General features: G+C 41.9%; 1 protein-coding gene across 2 annotated transcripts; it reads left to right on the top strand.

Moving 5' to 3' along the window:
- Positions 1-2800: 2800 nt before the first annotated feature.
- tefb (TEF transcription factor, PAR bZIP family member b) lies at positions 2801-17349 on the top strand. Of its 2 annotated transcripts, none has more exons than XM_023273022.3 (4): positions 2801-3230; positions 10305-10898; positions 12841-13058; positions 13661-17349. In XM_023273022.3, exons 1-4 carry the CDS (start codon positions 3125-3127, stop codon positions 13874-13876), a joined length of 1134 nt encoding a protein of 377 aa, XP_023128790.2. In that variant the 5' UTR covers positions 2801-3124; the 3' UTR covers positions 13877-17349. The 2 variants fall into 2 exon arrangements, with proteins under 2 accessions (XP_023128790.2, XP_023128789.2); XM_023273021.3 differs by lacking the exon at positions 2801-3230 and adding an exon at positions 8651-9642.

The raw sequence follows: 17349 nt of genomic DNA, 5'->3' as shown, positions 1-17349 counted from the left end.
TTTCTCAACGTTTGAACATCTAACAGGTTGTCGTGAAAAGACAGGTGGTGTGACTCCAGATGTCTCTGTCAAGGGAGACTTAGCCAATATATATTTTTAAATAACAGGGTTGGTGTTGTCCATTTGACTGATTCTTTTCTTGATTGTTTAAGTAAATAAGAAGTAAACCAAGTGAAGAAGTTTCTTCAGTTAGACCGGTGTCATCTCTAAACGACTGAAGAAGATTACAGTGGACTATACAGGTAGAGTGTGTTTTACTTCTATGTTAACGTATACAAATGTGAAAATGTGTTTTCTGGTCATATTTGTACAATTAAGCCCCAAATAGTCCATTTCCATACCACATTTTGATTTATAGTATTGTTTTAATTGAGACAATTGGTTTCTTCTAGCTATCAAGGACATAAACAAGTGACAAAAGACAGTAGGCCATCATGTTAAAGATGTTAATGACACGAACTATTTCCATGTTGTTTTGTATGTATAAAAATACCATATCCAAAATTATTCATACTCTTTCTCAGTAATCAGTGACAATGTCCTTTATTTGCCTCCTCATCAAACAGTGCTTATAATTACTAACAATCTTTTGGCATGTCTCCACTACTGATGATCTCCTGGTTTTTGATGCTTAAATCTTCCTTCCTTCATTCTGGTCTTCAGTTCCTCCTCTGTTTCTTGGTGGATTCATGTCTAGACTCTGGCTGGACCATTCTAACATGTTCATATTGTTTTTCCGTTAAGGTCCAGTTTTTCTTCAGACCGTCTAGTGTTTTCCTCCAGAATCTTAATGTCGTCCTCTTTTCTCATGATTCTCTTAATATTGACAAAGTTGTTTGGCCTATTGGTGAAAAACACCCAGAAAGCATTACATTCCCACAACCATGTTTGACAACGGAGATGGTGTTCTTGAGTTGAACGCTTCAGAACGGAACGTCCTGTGCCAGAAAAGTTCAGTCTCATCTGACTACAGGACTGATGAATGAAATCTTCTTTGTCCAGATGTGGTTTGTGTGGCCTCCTTAACTGCATCAATGGAAGCTCTGCTGCAGTGTCTGTCTTGAGAAGTCACCAGAACTGCTTAGATTCATCAGGATGGTCTTGGTGCTGAACACTGGATTATTTTTTGGCCTTGGGTTATTTTTGGGTTCCTGCCAGTGCTTTGATTTTTTTCCCCCCACAGTGCAGAGCTCCTTATACTTCTTGATGATTCTTTGCACTGTGGCCTCATAGCCTTTCTCTGTCTTGTAAACAGCCAGAATGTGGAACCAGAGATCCTTGCTAAGTTCTTTAGTTTCAGCCATGACCTGCAAGTTAACGAGGAACTGAATATAGTACTACTGCATCAGCTGTCCTCAGTTTGTTGGGTATTAAAAATAGAAATTGGCACTAATCAGAATCAACTTTAATAGCCAAGTACATATTCAACATGCAAGGAATTTGTATTTATTGGGGTCATCCTAGGAATATGGAAAGAGAATAATAAAAAGAAACTATAGAAAGGACAACGGGAAAAATAGAAAAATAAATACAACACAATATATACAGATATTTACAAGTTAGAAAGGAAGATATAAACACAGTAGTGCAAAAATGATAATTGCTACAAGATGGTACAGTGCAAAAAGCAGAGAATGCTGTTCATAGTGCAAAGAGTACTGTACATACCCATTGGTATATTGTATATTGTACAGGTGTGGAGGAATGGCTCAGCTGTTTATTAAGGTGATGGCAGTAGGGAAGAAGATATTCTTGTGTCTGGTGGTCTTATTGTACATGACTCTGGGGAGGGGGGAAAACAGTTTATATCCAGAATGATTGGGGACCAGGACCATTTGGTATGGGATGAAAGCTGCATTTTTGCCAAAATTGGCAACTATTTTATGGGATACGAATGTCTTTGGACATGGCATTTTTGGTAATCAAATCCAGAAATGGTAAAACAAAAAAAACAACCCTCAACATCTCTAACACAATGTCTTACTGACTTTTATTACTTTTAGATGTTATTTTCAGCCAGAAAACCCTATTGAATTTTGAGTATAAGTCAAAAGTAATCAGGCATAGCATTATGGCCACCTGCCTAGGATGGATAGATAGATAGACAGACAGACAGACAGACAGACAGACAGATACTTTATTAATCCCGGGATTTTGTGGCTGATCCGTGTAATATGGGTGTCTTTAACTGTTCCTCCTCTGCTGTTTGTCACTATTCAGTGGCACTTTTTGGTGCCCTTTATGCTACTAAAACTCCTTTGTCCGAGTGGTTCATGGACACTGGACCTCTGGGGATGTCCTGCGGCAGTGGATTCTGTGGGTCCTGTGGGTTGCAGGGTGGGACCTACCTAGATCAGGCTTATCCTGACACATTCCACAGATGCTCAATAACATTTGGATGTGGGGAATGTAGAACCCTTAGCTTTGTTGTGTTCCCTGGGCCACTCCTGTGCAGTTTTTACGGTGTGTTGGGGTGCATTGTCCTTCTGAGGGTGGCAACTGGCATCAGGACTGCTGTTGGTATAGGGGGTTGCTTGACCTGCAATGTTCAGGTGGATGGTAAATGTCAAACATCCACCTGAATGTCAGAACTCAAGGTTTCCCATTAGAACGCATCATTATAACAAGATGACCAATGTTATTTGCTTCACCTGTCAGTGGTCATAATGTTGGGGCTGATATGGGTGTCTTTAACTGTTCCTCCTCTGCTGTTTGTCACTATTCACTGCACTTTTTATTCACATCACTAGAGGGCGCTTGTCTCTCGGCTGCACCGCCTCCCGTGGATTGCACGTGTTGCTGTGCCCGACTGAACACGGTTCTTGTTGTGGTCCTCCTCCCTCAGAGCCCGCCCCCTGCCCTCCGATAGGCTCCGCGCCGTGACTGACGTGCGTGTGCTAAGCCGTCATCCAGTCGCTGCGCTGCGAGGGCGGGGCTTCTACGGCTTATTATCATACAAGTTGTTTGGACACATGCAGACGTCCCCGTGATGCTGCGAAGTTGGTGAAAAGTGAGTGAAGTCAGCAGCTGACAGCACAGACACTGTCAGTCACAGGTTGAGCGTTCCTCAGTCACTCGGACTCTCTTTTTCCAGAACAGCAAGTAGTTTCACAGGCTCTTCATCATGTCAACCACTAACCAAGTATTTTTTGGGGACAAGAGCGACGTTCCTGATCTCCTGAAGTCCCTGGCTGACTATCCTTTCTCCTTCCCTGCCTTCGATGACACTGGTAAGGATATATTTAATATTATTACAATTTTCAAAAGCGTCTGTCATCATAAACATTGTGTCAGGAAGCACATATTTGTGAAGTGCTTTTATCATGCTTATTTTGTTTACTATATTTTGTCATAACTGGTCAGTAGATACATATTTGACACAAAATATATGATTATTTATAGATTATAATAAAGATTTAACAACTCAACAGGATGTAAAGTAGCTCGAATTAATTAGAAAAGCTCCAAAATGACCACTAATAATAAACCAAACACAGTTGCCGTTCTGTTGCCTACTAAGTATATTTATTTAGACTCAACTGCCAGTTTATTAGGTGCACTGACCAGAAATGAATGCATGCAGTCTAGTACAGCATTCTTGTGGTAAGTCCTGCCTTCAGGATTCAACTATGTGGTCATTTTTGAGGCAGTGTTTTGTGGTACCAGCATTGAGAGGTGCTTTATGTTATTCACCCTATTCACAGTTATATTAACGAGGTTCAGATATGTAATGAAGTGCAAACTGACCTCACTTTTTGATGGTAAAGCTACTTAAAATTAGGTATGCAAGACTAGTGTTTTTACTTTAAGGCATTCGGTTTTATTTGTAAAGCGCTTTTTCACAGCACAAGTCATCTCATGGTACTTCATATAGTGGGAAGAAAATAAATAGGCTTCTAAACAGGAAGGAACCTCTGGCAGAACTAGGCTCAGGGATGGCAGCCATCTGCCTCAACCTGTTGGGGTGAGGGTAAGGGAGGATAGCAAAGCAAAAGCAGACAAACAATGCAGAAGAAAACAATAAACAAATGCTCAACTTTAACAAGAAATAAATTTTTAAAAAACTAAAGGAGAGAGAAGACAAAGTTAGTGGCATGCACTGGTGACAGATAAATGTATGGAGAAGTCAGGAAAGTAGACTAATGGACTACTGCCATAATGCACTAAGTGGGTGTTTAGTGTATTATGGGAAAGCCTTTAGCAGTCTCAGTCTATAACTAAACATAACTACGGGATACTTCATGGTCACCTGAGCAGCACTTACTACAAGCTTTATCAAACAGGGAAGTTTTAAGCCTAATCATAGTGCTAAGTAGAGAGGGGAACCACAAGTACGCCTGCAGTCTGAGAAGGAAGTGCTCCAGTTAAATAATATAGTAGAGTGAGATCTTTAATATATGATGAATATATAGGATTTTGTGACAAGGTGGATTTTATTCCTGATTTTACAGGGAACTAAAGAAGCGAAGCTAATATTGGACTCTCATGCTTCCTCTTGCTGGTTCCTGTCAGAACTCCAGCTGCAGCTTTCTGGATCAGCTTGAGTTTTTCACAAAGTTGTTGTTACATCTAAGAATTAGAACAGTCCAGCCCAGACGTTAGCATTGCGTTGACTAGTTTTACGGCATCATTCTAAGACAGGATAAATCTGAGGACAAGGTAACTCAGGGTTTATCACAGTAATGCAAGAGGCCAAGGCAGTGCCCTCCTGAGTAAATAAATAACTCAGAACTGAGCTAAACGTTACATTTAAAAGACGAAACCTAAACCATGATTTATGGACAACAGGAAACACCTGACACCCTCTTTAGAATCGGATTAAACATTGTCTCGGCTCGCTCTAATTGACTTCATTAATGCAATGATTGTGGCAGACTGAGACGATCACCAGACCAGCTTGACGTAGAAATGTGTCTGTCAGCTCTGATCACTTAAAATGTGCACAGGTGATGAAAGGCTGCGAGCTGCCTTGTGTCAGCAGACTGTCTGTGCTGTTTCTTCATGAAGTCCCAACACAGAAGTCTGCAACTGATGCAACAACACTGAAACAGTCTTCACTGAGGATTTCATCACATCATTAGCTTCTTTGTGCACTTGCTAAACTTTATGGACTTTATCGCTTACCCTCTTTTAAGGATTTTTTTAGGGAGTGGCATTTCAGTCTTAATTTGATGGTGACAGTGTGGACAGACGAGAAATGTGAGAACACAGTGAGATTAGGTTACATGTATGCAACAAAGGTCTCAGCTCCAAGTGAACCAGATACTTTGGGGTCTTGTTGCTTGCTTAATTAGTTTTTTCTTTAGCTGTGTCCTTAAGCATTGCGTAGGTATCGGCAAAAATATGTCTGTATTGGTCTCTCAATGTGATGTATGCAGGGACTATAACTTATTCTGGTATTGCCCAACACTGACTACCATAATCTAAGCTACTCAGGCAAGAAGTTCAGTACTGTAACTAGAGCCCTAATGATGTAAAACCTCAAACATCATGAGCAAAATCCTTAAATAAATTGCAAACCTCAAAGGGAGATATTGCAAAGATGCAAGAATCAGAGTGATGTCATTTTTTTCTGGTTGAGGCAGGAGAAAAGAGAACAACCCTAGCTCAAATAAGAGTAACTAAATACACCAATTGCAATCTTGATTTTATCATGTTTGATATTATTTAATTGTATGTTTCTTTCTCAACTTGTGAAAACATGATCGTATCAAGTAGACACTTAGATATTGAATGAGAGGTTTGAATCAAACATACATCCTAGATCATGAGCAAACTCCTTCATGTTAGATGATAAGTGGCCATGTTTGGATTACAGGAGCTTGGTGAAATGGAAAGAGGGTAAAAAGGACCAAGAGTTCACAGTGTGGTATGGTGAAAGATGGGTTTCATTCCTTTAAAAGTGTATAATTGTTTCTCAACTTTAGTTTTTAATTGTACATGTTGGGGTTGTTGCTTCAGAATTACATTTTGAACCAAAATAAAATTTTAAAAAACCACCACTTGCCACTGTCACCTTAGAGCTTGCTCTGGGGGTTCAGGCATGTGGGTTCTGTAAAGCCTCTTGAGACAATCTGACCTGTAGTTGGTGCTATATAGATAAAACTGAATTGAATTGAAAGGAAAAGAACGAATTACTTTTCTGTTTTGTCCTTGGCGTGGTGGTTAGCACTTTCGCCTTGCAGCTAGAAGATCCCCAGTTCGCGTCCCGGCCTTCCTGAGATCCTTCTGCATGGGGTTTGCATGTTCTTCCTGTGCTTGCATGGGTTTTCTCCAGGTGCTTCGGCTTCCTCCCACAGTCCAAAGACATGCTGAGGTTAATTGGTAACTAAATTGTCCATAGATGTGAATGCGAGTGTGATTGTTTGTTTGTGTAGCCCCCCGGTGACCCTATTGAGGATTAAATGGTGTATAGATAATGGATGGATGGCCGTTTTGTCCTTGTGGTTGGATTCTGCCATTAGCAGCCAGTGGGGAGTCTGTAGCCAGCCTTGGATGCAGGAGTAACACCCTGTTTTGGGAGGGTTTTGGAGATGTTTGTGAACCAATTTTACCAAGGAAGAATTGTTGTTGTTCAGATACAACACACAGTAGCAACTTTCAACTGCTTTTTCAATGTGCCTCTCCTGATCCTTAAGGTTTGGTGGGTTGCAGGTTGGGGTTTTGGTAGATTAGGCTTGTTCCAGGACATGAGATCTGGTTAGTCTGGAGGCAGGGTCAACACCTTTGGCTTTTTGTCATGTTGCTTGAACAGCAAATGTGCAGTTTTTGCCCTGTGGTCAGGAACATTCTCCTGCTGTTGGAGGGTGTTGCACCGTCAGGATGTGCTTGGTCTGAAACAATGTTTATGTGCGGTATGTGTCAAAGTAACAACTGCTTGAATACCCAAATGTCTCCTAGCAAAACATAACAGTGCAACAAGATGATCTATGTTGTTCTCGTCACCCGTCAGCAGTTTCAGTGTTGTGGCAAGTTGGTGTTTGTGAAGAATTTGTGCAAAGTTCTATCAACTCTGAAGCATGACACTGAGGCAACTGAGGTTTGCACTGCAGTGTTTTTTTACGATACGTATCTTGTAAAAGTTGTCAAACTGTAGCTCTAAAGATATTGTACAATGCCAAGGTAAAACACTTTCTTCTCTGATTATCGCCATCATTACCTGTGTGGATGCAGGGCATGGAACAACACTGCAGTTCTTTGACTATGTCAACAAACCAGACAGCCAGACAGATGAATTTGCCAAAGCATGATACAGACAACTGGAGGATTTACCAGTTGGACTGCTTGTACAACAGTTTTATTCATCCTCAGACATAAACCGACTATGATGACTATAAATACAGGAGATAGGAGACAATATGAGGAGACTGAGAGAAAAACATAGATAGAAGGTAATGGAGATGAAAGAGGAAGTTCAACACAAACAAAAACTGACCGATTACATCCAAACAATTTATGCATAAACCTGATTCACATTTATTACTGATACTAAGAGATATAGGGTAACATGCCTCTGAACCTCCTTGGTGTTCCTAAACCTCTGCATGTTCTTGAGCATAGCGGACATTTGCTGTTGTTGTTGCTTTATTCATTGATTTTTATTATTTTGGTGCGGCAGCCACAACAAATGAGATGTTCAAAGCAAATTTTACTATATAATACAGCATACAGTAGAATGCACATTACTTGCATGTTAATGTAATGATTTTATATGTTCCTTGATGTTTCTTTCTGTCATTTTCTTTGTGTAGTATATAGAAAGGGAAGGGTTTCTCAGCAGATTTTCACTCGTGTTTAGGTCTTAGTGTGAAATGAGGAGTAAAGTTTTGAGCCCTTGTTGCCCCTGGAGGTATTACTCAAACACAGAGCAATTTCTTCCCATTTCAAACTTTCAAACACCAAAATCCCTTTCACTATGATAGGGACTCTGGTCTTCTGCTCAGATAGACCGAAGCTTCCGTCTCAAAAAGGCCCCTGCTGCTGCACAGGAATAGATCATATTTTCATCAGTGTGAGTGTACAGTAGAGGGCAGTGAGAGGTTTTATTCTAAGACAGGGCCAGCAGATGTTTGCACGATCTGCTCTGCACACACAGCAGACCCAAGGCGTTTCTTGTTGTGGTTCGATAAGCACTGCAGAATGTAGTTGGACAGGTTTGCAGAAGCACAGGTGTGGTGCATCATTTAAGAAAACTGTGTGTTTTTTTTTATTGCCCCCTTGGGTCTTATGCATCCATTACATCAAGGTGAAACTGCTCAGAAAGAATCTTGCACGCTATATGATGCTGTTCACAGACGCTGGACTCATCTCTTGATTTAAAGGAGTGTAAAGAGTCCATCATCGTGTGTTTTCGGGGCTGAAAGGTTGACCTGCGCGGGGACAAAACGCGGCGCTGTGTCAGATCACTGGTGAATGCGGGGTGTTGTTCTGCGGTTGAACATCGTGTTCCTGAACCCAAACATCCTCCCGGAGCGCGTGAGCGAGCGAGCCAGCGAGCGAGGAGAGCGTGAGACCCTCGCGCGCTCGCCGTCGCGTGCTGAAAGGAACAGCGCGTGCACGGAAACGTGAGATTAGCCCTTGTGGCTGCCGTTACTTTTGATATGCGTGAAAATAAATTCGCAAGTTGTGCACCATTCGATAGAAAGACGGTTATAAATATAAAGTACAAAATAACACTGAGTCGAAGTGTTGTTTTGTTGCCTGTGGAAACAAATTCAGATGAAAACACTCGGAGTTCTCAGGTGGACAACGTGTCCCGTGTTGTCTTCCTGCCCCCGTGCCCACTTGTTCAGACGTGAGGCGCGTGCCCGCTCCAGCTCTCCTTGGCTTTGCACGTGCTGGGTACGCGAAGCCACGCCCCCCTCGACAGATTGCTCTTTCACGTGAGTGCGGCGGGGGCGGGGGGCACGTGTTTGGCCACGAGTGTCTTTTGCTCTTTGCGAGCGACACAGAGTGACTGCACGAACGCGCTGCCTGTATTTTTTGGGAGTGGGTGTGTCGCGAGGCTCAGACACTCAGACCGTGGATGCAAACAGCGCGCGCCTCATGATTCCCCTGCAGTTTGCGGTCCAACACTGTGACAGCTTCCATACTGAGACAAGAACATGAAGCTACTCAGACTGGATGTTCTCATACGATTCACGTCGCATGGACTCCATCTGTCTGTGTGAAGACATGAGCTGTTAGCGGCCAATCAGCGGCCGTACAGCTACTACACAGATGATACATATTCATGAACGGCGCGCTGACATCCAGTCAGCCCGCACTGTTCCGCGAGTGGGCGGGGCAGGCGACTCCTGAATATCCAATGAGCGCGTTCGGTACACACACGGAGAACAAGGGGTCTGTGTAGCTCGCGTTTGTTTGTGCGTCCGAAAACGTTGCTACTGTTGACAAACAGGCCCGAAAGCAGCGGTTCTTTTGTGTCCGTTCCGCGGTGTCGGAGGCAGCTCTCGGTACCCGCAGCGCCCCGGTGTGTTAGCAGCTCGGCAGGGGGAACAATGCCTGGCAAAGCCGCGGTGGCAGGGACGCTGGAGCCCAGTGGAGACGTCGCTCCGGCGGCTCCGCAGAAGTCTTTCCCTTTTGTTTTAAAGAAGATTATGGACATTCCTCCTCCCAACATCCTGGAGGAAGGCGACGACGGTAAGCACGGGAAGGAAAACAGCAGATCAGGTGTCCAGCATGTGAACCAGCTGCGAGTTAGTTGGCTGATCTAAAGCTCAGATATTGTGCAGAATGTTTTCTGTCCGTGCAAAGTGGTATTAAGTGAACTGGGTAACTTTATGGCATTAATCAGGTGAGGGCAGCCTGTGGATTACATGCCAGTGTTGCATAGGAGCCACGTTTATTCGAGCTTGCAAAGAAACAAAAAGAACAAAGAGTTCCATTTCCTCTTCGCTGATCTCCAAGCAGCTAAACCACACTATAAAGACACTTCACTGCTCCTCGTGTCACTGCACACATCTCTGGGATGTTTTTTGGTTCCTAGTTGGTGTGGCGGTGGTTTGTAGTGAGTTGCATGTGTGGACTCTCCTCTACTTTCTGACTTCCGCTCAGCCTCATTCTGTCTTCTCTTATCTTGACATCATTGCGCGCCTTTGTTTACCCAGTTATTTTGTCAGATGTCACCACAGCACCATCCCTTTTGTCCCAGCTTCTTGTCAACAATATACTTTCTCTGCATCGCAGACCATCTCATTGATGCTCACACAGGTGTAGCTTTCACTCACAGGAAGCAGCTGTGCATTGAACTGCTGTTTCCTCCTGTTTTTTTTGTGTGTGTGTTTGTGTGTGTGTGTGTGCAGAAATAGAGAAGGAGAAGCTGTGCTCCTCTGATGATGTGGAAGGAGGTGGGGCCGTGGCAGCCAGTGCTGGAGGAGCTTCCAGAGGAGGTGGAGGTGGCGGCGGCAGCGGCGGTAGTGGAGGTGTGTCAGCCTCCCTGACCCCGGCCATTTGGGACAAGACCATCCCCTACGATGGAGAGACCTTCCACTTGGAGTACATGGACCTGGATGAGTTCCTCCTGGAGAATGGGATCCCCGTGAGCCTGGAGGAGGAGGAGCTGCAGAAGACTCTGACCTCGGTGGAAGGCAAAGGCAAATCCATCTCCAAGGTTGTCGCCACAGCGTCTGCCACTACCACTACTACTACCACATCTGCTACTCCTGCTCCAGCCGCCCCTGACGATGCCGCTGAGGCCGCCTCTGTCTCCGCCTCAGCATCTTCTTCCTCCACGGCCGCCTCAGATCCAGAGGAGACAGTGACCGTCACTACGCTACAACCAGCAAAGCTAGAAGAAGAGGAGGAGGACGAAGAAGAAGATGAAGAGGAAGAGGAAGGACAGGAAGAGGAATCTGTGCCTGAGGAGGCAGCAGCGAAAGTGGAAGTAAAGAAAACAGGTGAGGAATTTACATTTAACAACTTCAAAAAGACGGAAATAAAAGTTTCACCAGTATATCCTTAAAAGCTGCAATTTAAGTTATGACATAAAATAAATAGATGTCACTCTTGGGATGCAATCACATGAAAAAATGCAACAGATTTTAACCCTCCGGTTGTCCTCATTTATGGGCACCAAAAAATATAGTTTCCTTGTCTAAAAAAAATCCAAAAATTCAGCAAAAAAATTCCACAAATTTCAGAAAATTTGCAAAACCTTCAGGAAGAAAATTCCAATAATTCCTTAAAAGTTTTATTTAAAAAAAATCCCCCAAATTTGGCGAGAAAGTTCTTATAAATATTTTCAAAAAATGAGTAAAAATTCTAAAAATATTTAAAGTAATTACATATATATCAGTAAAACTTCTAATATTTTCTTTAAGAACATTCACAGAAAAAACAACCAAAATCCAGCGAATTTCGCTGGAGTTTTTTTTTTTTCTGTGAATGTTCTTAAAGAAACATTTTTCACATTTCTTTTTTTCCACCAAAAATTTTCAAAAAATTTCCCAAAAATGTGGACATCAGAATTTTTACTGTGAAAATATATATTTTTTCCCACATTTTCCAACTTTAAGACAGGTCAGTTTGACCTGCAGGACGACACGAGAGTTAATGCAACATGATGATGGAGACTCAACAATCATCATGTTGCATTAAACATAATGACTGATGAGTCTCAACCCAATGACAGCACTGGATTTATAGTTCCTCTTAATGACTTATGGCTGTTGTATATTGTTCTTTTCTGTTCCTAAATTAGACTAAGTAATACAAATGGTGTATCTGCAGGAAGAAGCTTGTTTGCTGTGCTTCCTGTAGTTGCACAGCTGCAGTTTTATGTCACTTACTCTAACCATTTAGGCATGGACGTAACATTTACTGCCGCTGTGTATATAAACATACAGACCGACCTTTGGGCCCGTAATGTAGCTTTTATCTGTCTGCCACCACACATCAACTAACCTGCACATCTCCAGGTTTTCTTGAAGATCTAGAGCGGATGCTGGAGGTGCTTTGTTGAGAAGAATCATAGAACCTGTTGCATGTAACACATTTAAGCTCTACAACATTAAAACATAAAGGTAATAAGCTAATGCAGATGTCAAATTCACAACCTTCAGTGAAGGAAAACAACCCTCACAATCCCTGAAAATGATAGTGGTGAAGTTAAGCAGTGAGCTCAGTCTGAGGAGTAAAATGATTTATGTATAAATGCAGTCTCATAAAACAAAAGTAAAGTTTACAACAGTCTCCAGAGGTGTTATAATTTATAAAGCAGTCTCAACAAAGATTAATGTTGACTAATGCTAGATTCATTACATGATCAGTGATGTTGAATACAATAAGCATTTTTTTCCTGGTCACATTACAAATTTCACTAAATATAACTTAAAATGCACCCAATGCTCACATTTGTGTATCCTTAATGAGCAAATGTTTGGTATTGACTGTCCAGAAAAGCTAAAAATCACTTGAGCTAACATCATTTTCGGTGCTTAAACAACAATAACTGTGAGCACTAGTACTGAAGAAAAGAAAAGGTCATTTTACTTTTAACCCTGTAATATCCAAATATAGAAAAAAATGAGCAAAACAATAACTAAATAAAATAAATATATATTATATATAAACCCAAATATAGAAAAAAATAGCTATATATATATATATATCTATATATATTTATATAAATGATGTTGTGTTTTTGCCACAGTGGCTTTTACAGGGTTAATGTCGTCTCATCTGTGTCCTATCATAATATAAGCAAATGTTGACATTTGGCACCAGGCACATTGATTTCCATACGCATGGAGCTGAGCTAAACAGCAGGTGCTGGTAATTAAGTCTCACAGAAATGACCTCTCTTGTTTTCAAGCTTACTTTCCCCCTCCGATCCCGTAGATCGTAACGCTGCAGAGCGTAACACACCTTCCCCCATCGACCCAGAGGCCATTGAGGTGGACATTAATTTCCAGCCGGATCCCACAGACCTGGTGCTGTCCAGCGTGCCGGGGGGAGAACTGTTCAACCCTCGCAAGCACAAGTTCTCAGACGAGGAGCTGAAGCCACAGCCGATGATCAAGAAGGCCAAGAAGGTGTTTGTTCCCGATGAACAGAAGGTAAGCGGGTTTTTAAAGACAGAGTTAGTTGTCAGAAAGCTGTCAGAAATTAACACTGGATGCATTTATGAATATATTAATCTCCCTGGGAAAAAAACATACTTCCTTTTATTATATTTTTTTAATAGATTGTTAGTCAAAAGCACAGATGGGGTTTCATATGTAACAAACCTAAAAAGCAATCCTGCCAGCTTGCAGGGTTGGGCTTTCTGTATCAAAACCCTTTCGTCAGTTCATACATGTATAGCTGAATTACTCCAATATTACAGCTGAAATGTGTGTTACAACCAGGATTTAGAAAACAAAGATATTCTATGGCCTTCTCAGTCCCCAGATGTTTACACGGTAAAAATTTTAGCTCCTGTAGAGTTCAAAGAGAGTAGATATGACTGAGAATTCTGACATATATAGTGTTGTGATTCCCTTTCAGGGGCTTCCTGGTTAGATTAAAGCATTTGCAGAGCGCTGGCCCGTGGATTAGAGCTCAAAGATGGGGGATGTTTTCGCAACACAGATGTTCACTCGTTTCAAATCCCTTGTATGTGTTGGTGAAGTTCGACTCCCGTTTCTGTCTTTTTCAACTTCCGCTCTCATTCCCTCAGGATGACAAATACTGGTCCAGGAGGAAGAAGAACAACCTGGCAGCGAAGCGTTCCCGCGACGCTCGGCGGCTGAAGGAGAACCAGATCACGGTACGCGCCTCCTTCCTGGAGCGGGAAAACGCCGCTCTGAGGCAGCAAGTGGCCGAGCTGCGGAAGGACTGCGGCCGCTGTAAGAACATCCTGGCCCGCTATGAGGCTAAGTATGGCCCGCTGTAATAGAAGAACAACATAAACAAAACAAAACAACAACAACTCAGATTTAAATCCATGAAGTATCAATGGGACAAAAGCAGAACTCCCTTCCCCGCAGAATTCAACACAGACACAAACACCGAGGGAATCTAAATTTGCACTGTTGTCTTCGCTGACCTGCAGTCGCTGTGTCGAGCTCCGGTCACAGTTTCTAACACGATGCTGGAGTTTTGGATGCACACTGGCAGGCGGTGAGATATGATGGGAGCGGTGGTCACAGGAAGGCCTGTGGAGAGCGCCTGGCTCCTACACTCTGAGAGGAAGCGGACTGTTGTGGATGATCCCATGGTCAAACGTGGTCTCTCTTAAGGAACGTTCAGGGAAGTCATGAAAAGAGCAGGCAAAAAGAATCACGGGCTATCGAATACTACACAAATTAGTTTTTATCACTGCACAACACTTCTTGGACCAAAGCATGAGTAGCGTCAGTCAGGAGTTGTGCATTTAGAGCGGTGCACACTTGCCGTCCCTCACTTTTCCTTGTGTTGTGCTTAACCTTGTACTCTGGTTGAGGCTCAGAAGAACCTCACGTGTTTAGATCAGCGTAGGACAGGAACACATGCATACGTGAATAAAGGAGCAGGAGTCAGATTGACCTTCAGTCTGAAGAGTTAGACCTCAGGTCGGCACAGGAGACAGAGAGGAGAGTCCGTCAGCGGTGCGTTTCCGTTCAGTCACAGTTCTTCCTTCTTGTAACCCCCATGCACGCCTCTGCGCACACAAAACCGCTGTTTATAACTGTTTGTGTATATATAGTCATCTCCTAGTACCATTTAGTTCTGTGTGTTTTTACTGTGTGTACTCCATTTTTGCACTTTTTCTTAAAAAAAAAAAAAAATATACACACACAAATAATGTGTAAAGATTATACTGGAGGTAGTGGTCTACCTTCTTTACCAGAACCACGGTGGGACACGCGGTAGCTTACTAGGGAAGAAACTAGCATGACCGACAGTTTAAAGCAACTGTGATTTAGTTTCCTCTTCAGCTAATCTCAGATCAGCTTCCAGAACCTCACACGAGATTTTTATCGTTTTCTAAATGGAGAAAGAGTAGCAGTTTTTTTTTGTCTGATGAAGGCGTAAGTTTGACGATCTGCAGGGCCCTCACCGGTGGAGGGGTATGTTCTTATGTAGGGATGTTTATTTTACTGCACATTGCAAGTAGAGGGCGCTACAGTCACTGCCTGCCTGCTAATGGTGTAGTGATGACTGGATCGGTTTTCTTTTGTCAGAAAGATTTAGCCAGGCCCAAAGTTGACTGCTTCTAAATCTTGTAAATAAATGATCGTCTCATGTTCTTTATTTCCTAAGACAGGGACTCTGACTGTGTCTTTATTAACCCAACACTATTCCTTATATTTGCCAAATAGTCAATGAGTGCTGTATTTATTCTGATGGTAATAATGCATCTGTTGATTGTGATGTACAACAATATGTCATAAAATTCTATTTCCTTTTGAGGAACAATACACATATAATGATGCCAATGACTAAGCAGGGAATTCAATGGGTAAACTGTGCTTTTGGATGTTTGTTTTTAAAACAGATTTATATAGATATATGGGATTTTTTTTTCCTCTATATAGATACATATGTGTCTGAACACACAAGGGACAAGACGCCCTCTTATTTACCTCATCCAACACTTCCTATTTTGAATGCTTACAGGTTTCGCAGGGCTTCACAGTGGTGTTGGTAAAAGCAGAGAGCACATAAACAGCAGCTTGGTTCCATTTGGCAAAACCCAAGTTGACAAAATGAGTTCTTTTTGCCAAGGTGGCTGAGTCTGTATCGAAATTAGTAAATACATTACAGACTGTTATGGGACTTCTATATCTCAAGTGTCTTTCTCTGATGCAGATTTTGTAATCGGCCGGCTTGTGCTCGTAATCACGGCAATCTTGGGAAAGAAAATAAATGTGGCAATAATACTCTGTTATGTAATGCTCGTTTAAGTTCAGTACTGATGTTGTATGTAAAATTGCTATGATGTACTAAATAGAAATGCCCCAAAGTCATTTGTGCTTCCAGTTTCGATCCTCTGTAGTCTAGGATCTTAATGCATGAAACCCAGTAAACTTGTCTTGTTTTTTTGTTTTTTTTCTTGTATATTTTTTACACCAAGTGTACTTATGTCTGTAAACCATCACTGAAAACTGGATGTGTTTTTGGATGGGGAAGGCTGATGGTATATTGTACAGTTCTGTCTAAAAAGCAAAAGCAGAGCATCTTCGCTACGATGTGCTGTTTCTCGCTCGCATAATAGCACCACCTATCCTCGTGCAGCGAGCGCTTGACCTTGTGACGAACATCGGCCGAAAACAGCGTCTTTTGATCACTGTGTGGGTTGTTTTTCTATTTACTAAAGAATGATCTATAGCTACAGATACACTGGATCAGCTGGTGCTTTTGTGTTTTCTTGATAAATAACGTGTTTCCTGACGGGGGCAGTACAACGGACATTTCTTAGCGTTGTGTTTTGTGTTTGCATCGACATTCAGACGTGACATTGACTGCATTATGCCGTTAGACATCAGCGTAGTTAATGAATGCAAATTGTTTTATTTTTTTGTAACTGAATCAGAAATTTATGCGTAAGGCTAACTGAACTGAAGGTACTTGGCTGAGAGAGCCTTTTTAAAAAGACAATAAATCAAGATTTCGTATAGTACCGCGTATGGTATGTAGCAGTTTGTCTTTTCTGATGCGAAGAACCTCAAAAAACTGACATTTAAAGTTCTACACGCACCCACCTGTTCTACCAATTTGAAAGGAGAAGCGGCGCTGGTTTAATCTTGGAAATGTCTGATGGACCTACAGATCAAGACGGCTGCTGCACTGTTCTTGTGAGAATTTATAATACTAATCCAACGTGATTGTTTCGCAGTATCTGTCGGGAATTTCTGTGAGACCTGTGGCAAACATTAAGATTTCTTCAGTAAATTTAGCGTTAATCTTCCTGTCTAGGCTGAGATATTTCATCAATACATGACAAATAGGTCAGTTTTGCAAGATAAAATTAAAAAATGGAATGTAATTTATACTAAGTGGACACAAAACAGCAGTCATAACCTTCTACCTGCAGGTGGCGCAATTACAAAATTGTTTTCTTCATCAAAGTAGCACGTCTACGCCAGAAGGTTTAAACTGTTGGCTCCAGGTACTTCGCATCAATGACACTATGTCTTTGTTTACTCTTTAAAGTAGCTTCAATACTCCTGAGAAAAAGAGAGAAAAAATCTATTGAAAACATTTTAAAAGTTCTGTTTTGTGGTGTTTTTGCCTTTCTGTTTCTCTTTTTATATAAAGATGTTTTCTTTTTGTTAGGTGTTTTTGTATCGTCCTAACCATGTTATCGGATACATGCGATCGCAGTACCATGTCCTAACTGTATCTTGTATCATGCATATGAAATAAATCTGAATTTAATGACGA

The sequence above is a fragment of the Amphiprion ocellaris genome, chromosome 19 (assembly GCF_022539595.1).
Source record: "Amphiprion ocellaris isolate individual 3 ecotype Okinawa chromosome 19, ASM2253959v1, whole genome shotgun sequence".
NCBI lineage: Eukaryota > Metazoa > Chordata > Actinopteri > Pomacentridae > Amphiprion > Amphiprion ocellaris.
This window is presented reverse-complemented; position numbering and strand designations above follow the sequence as displayed.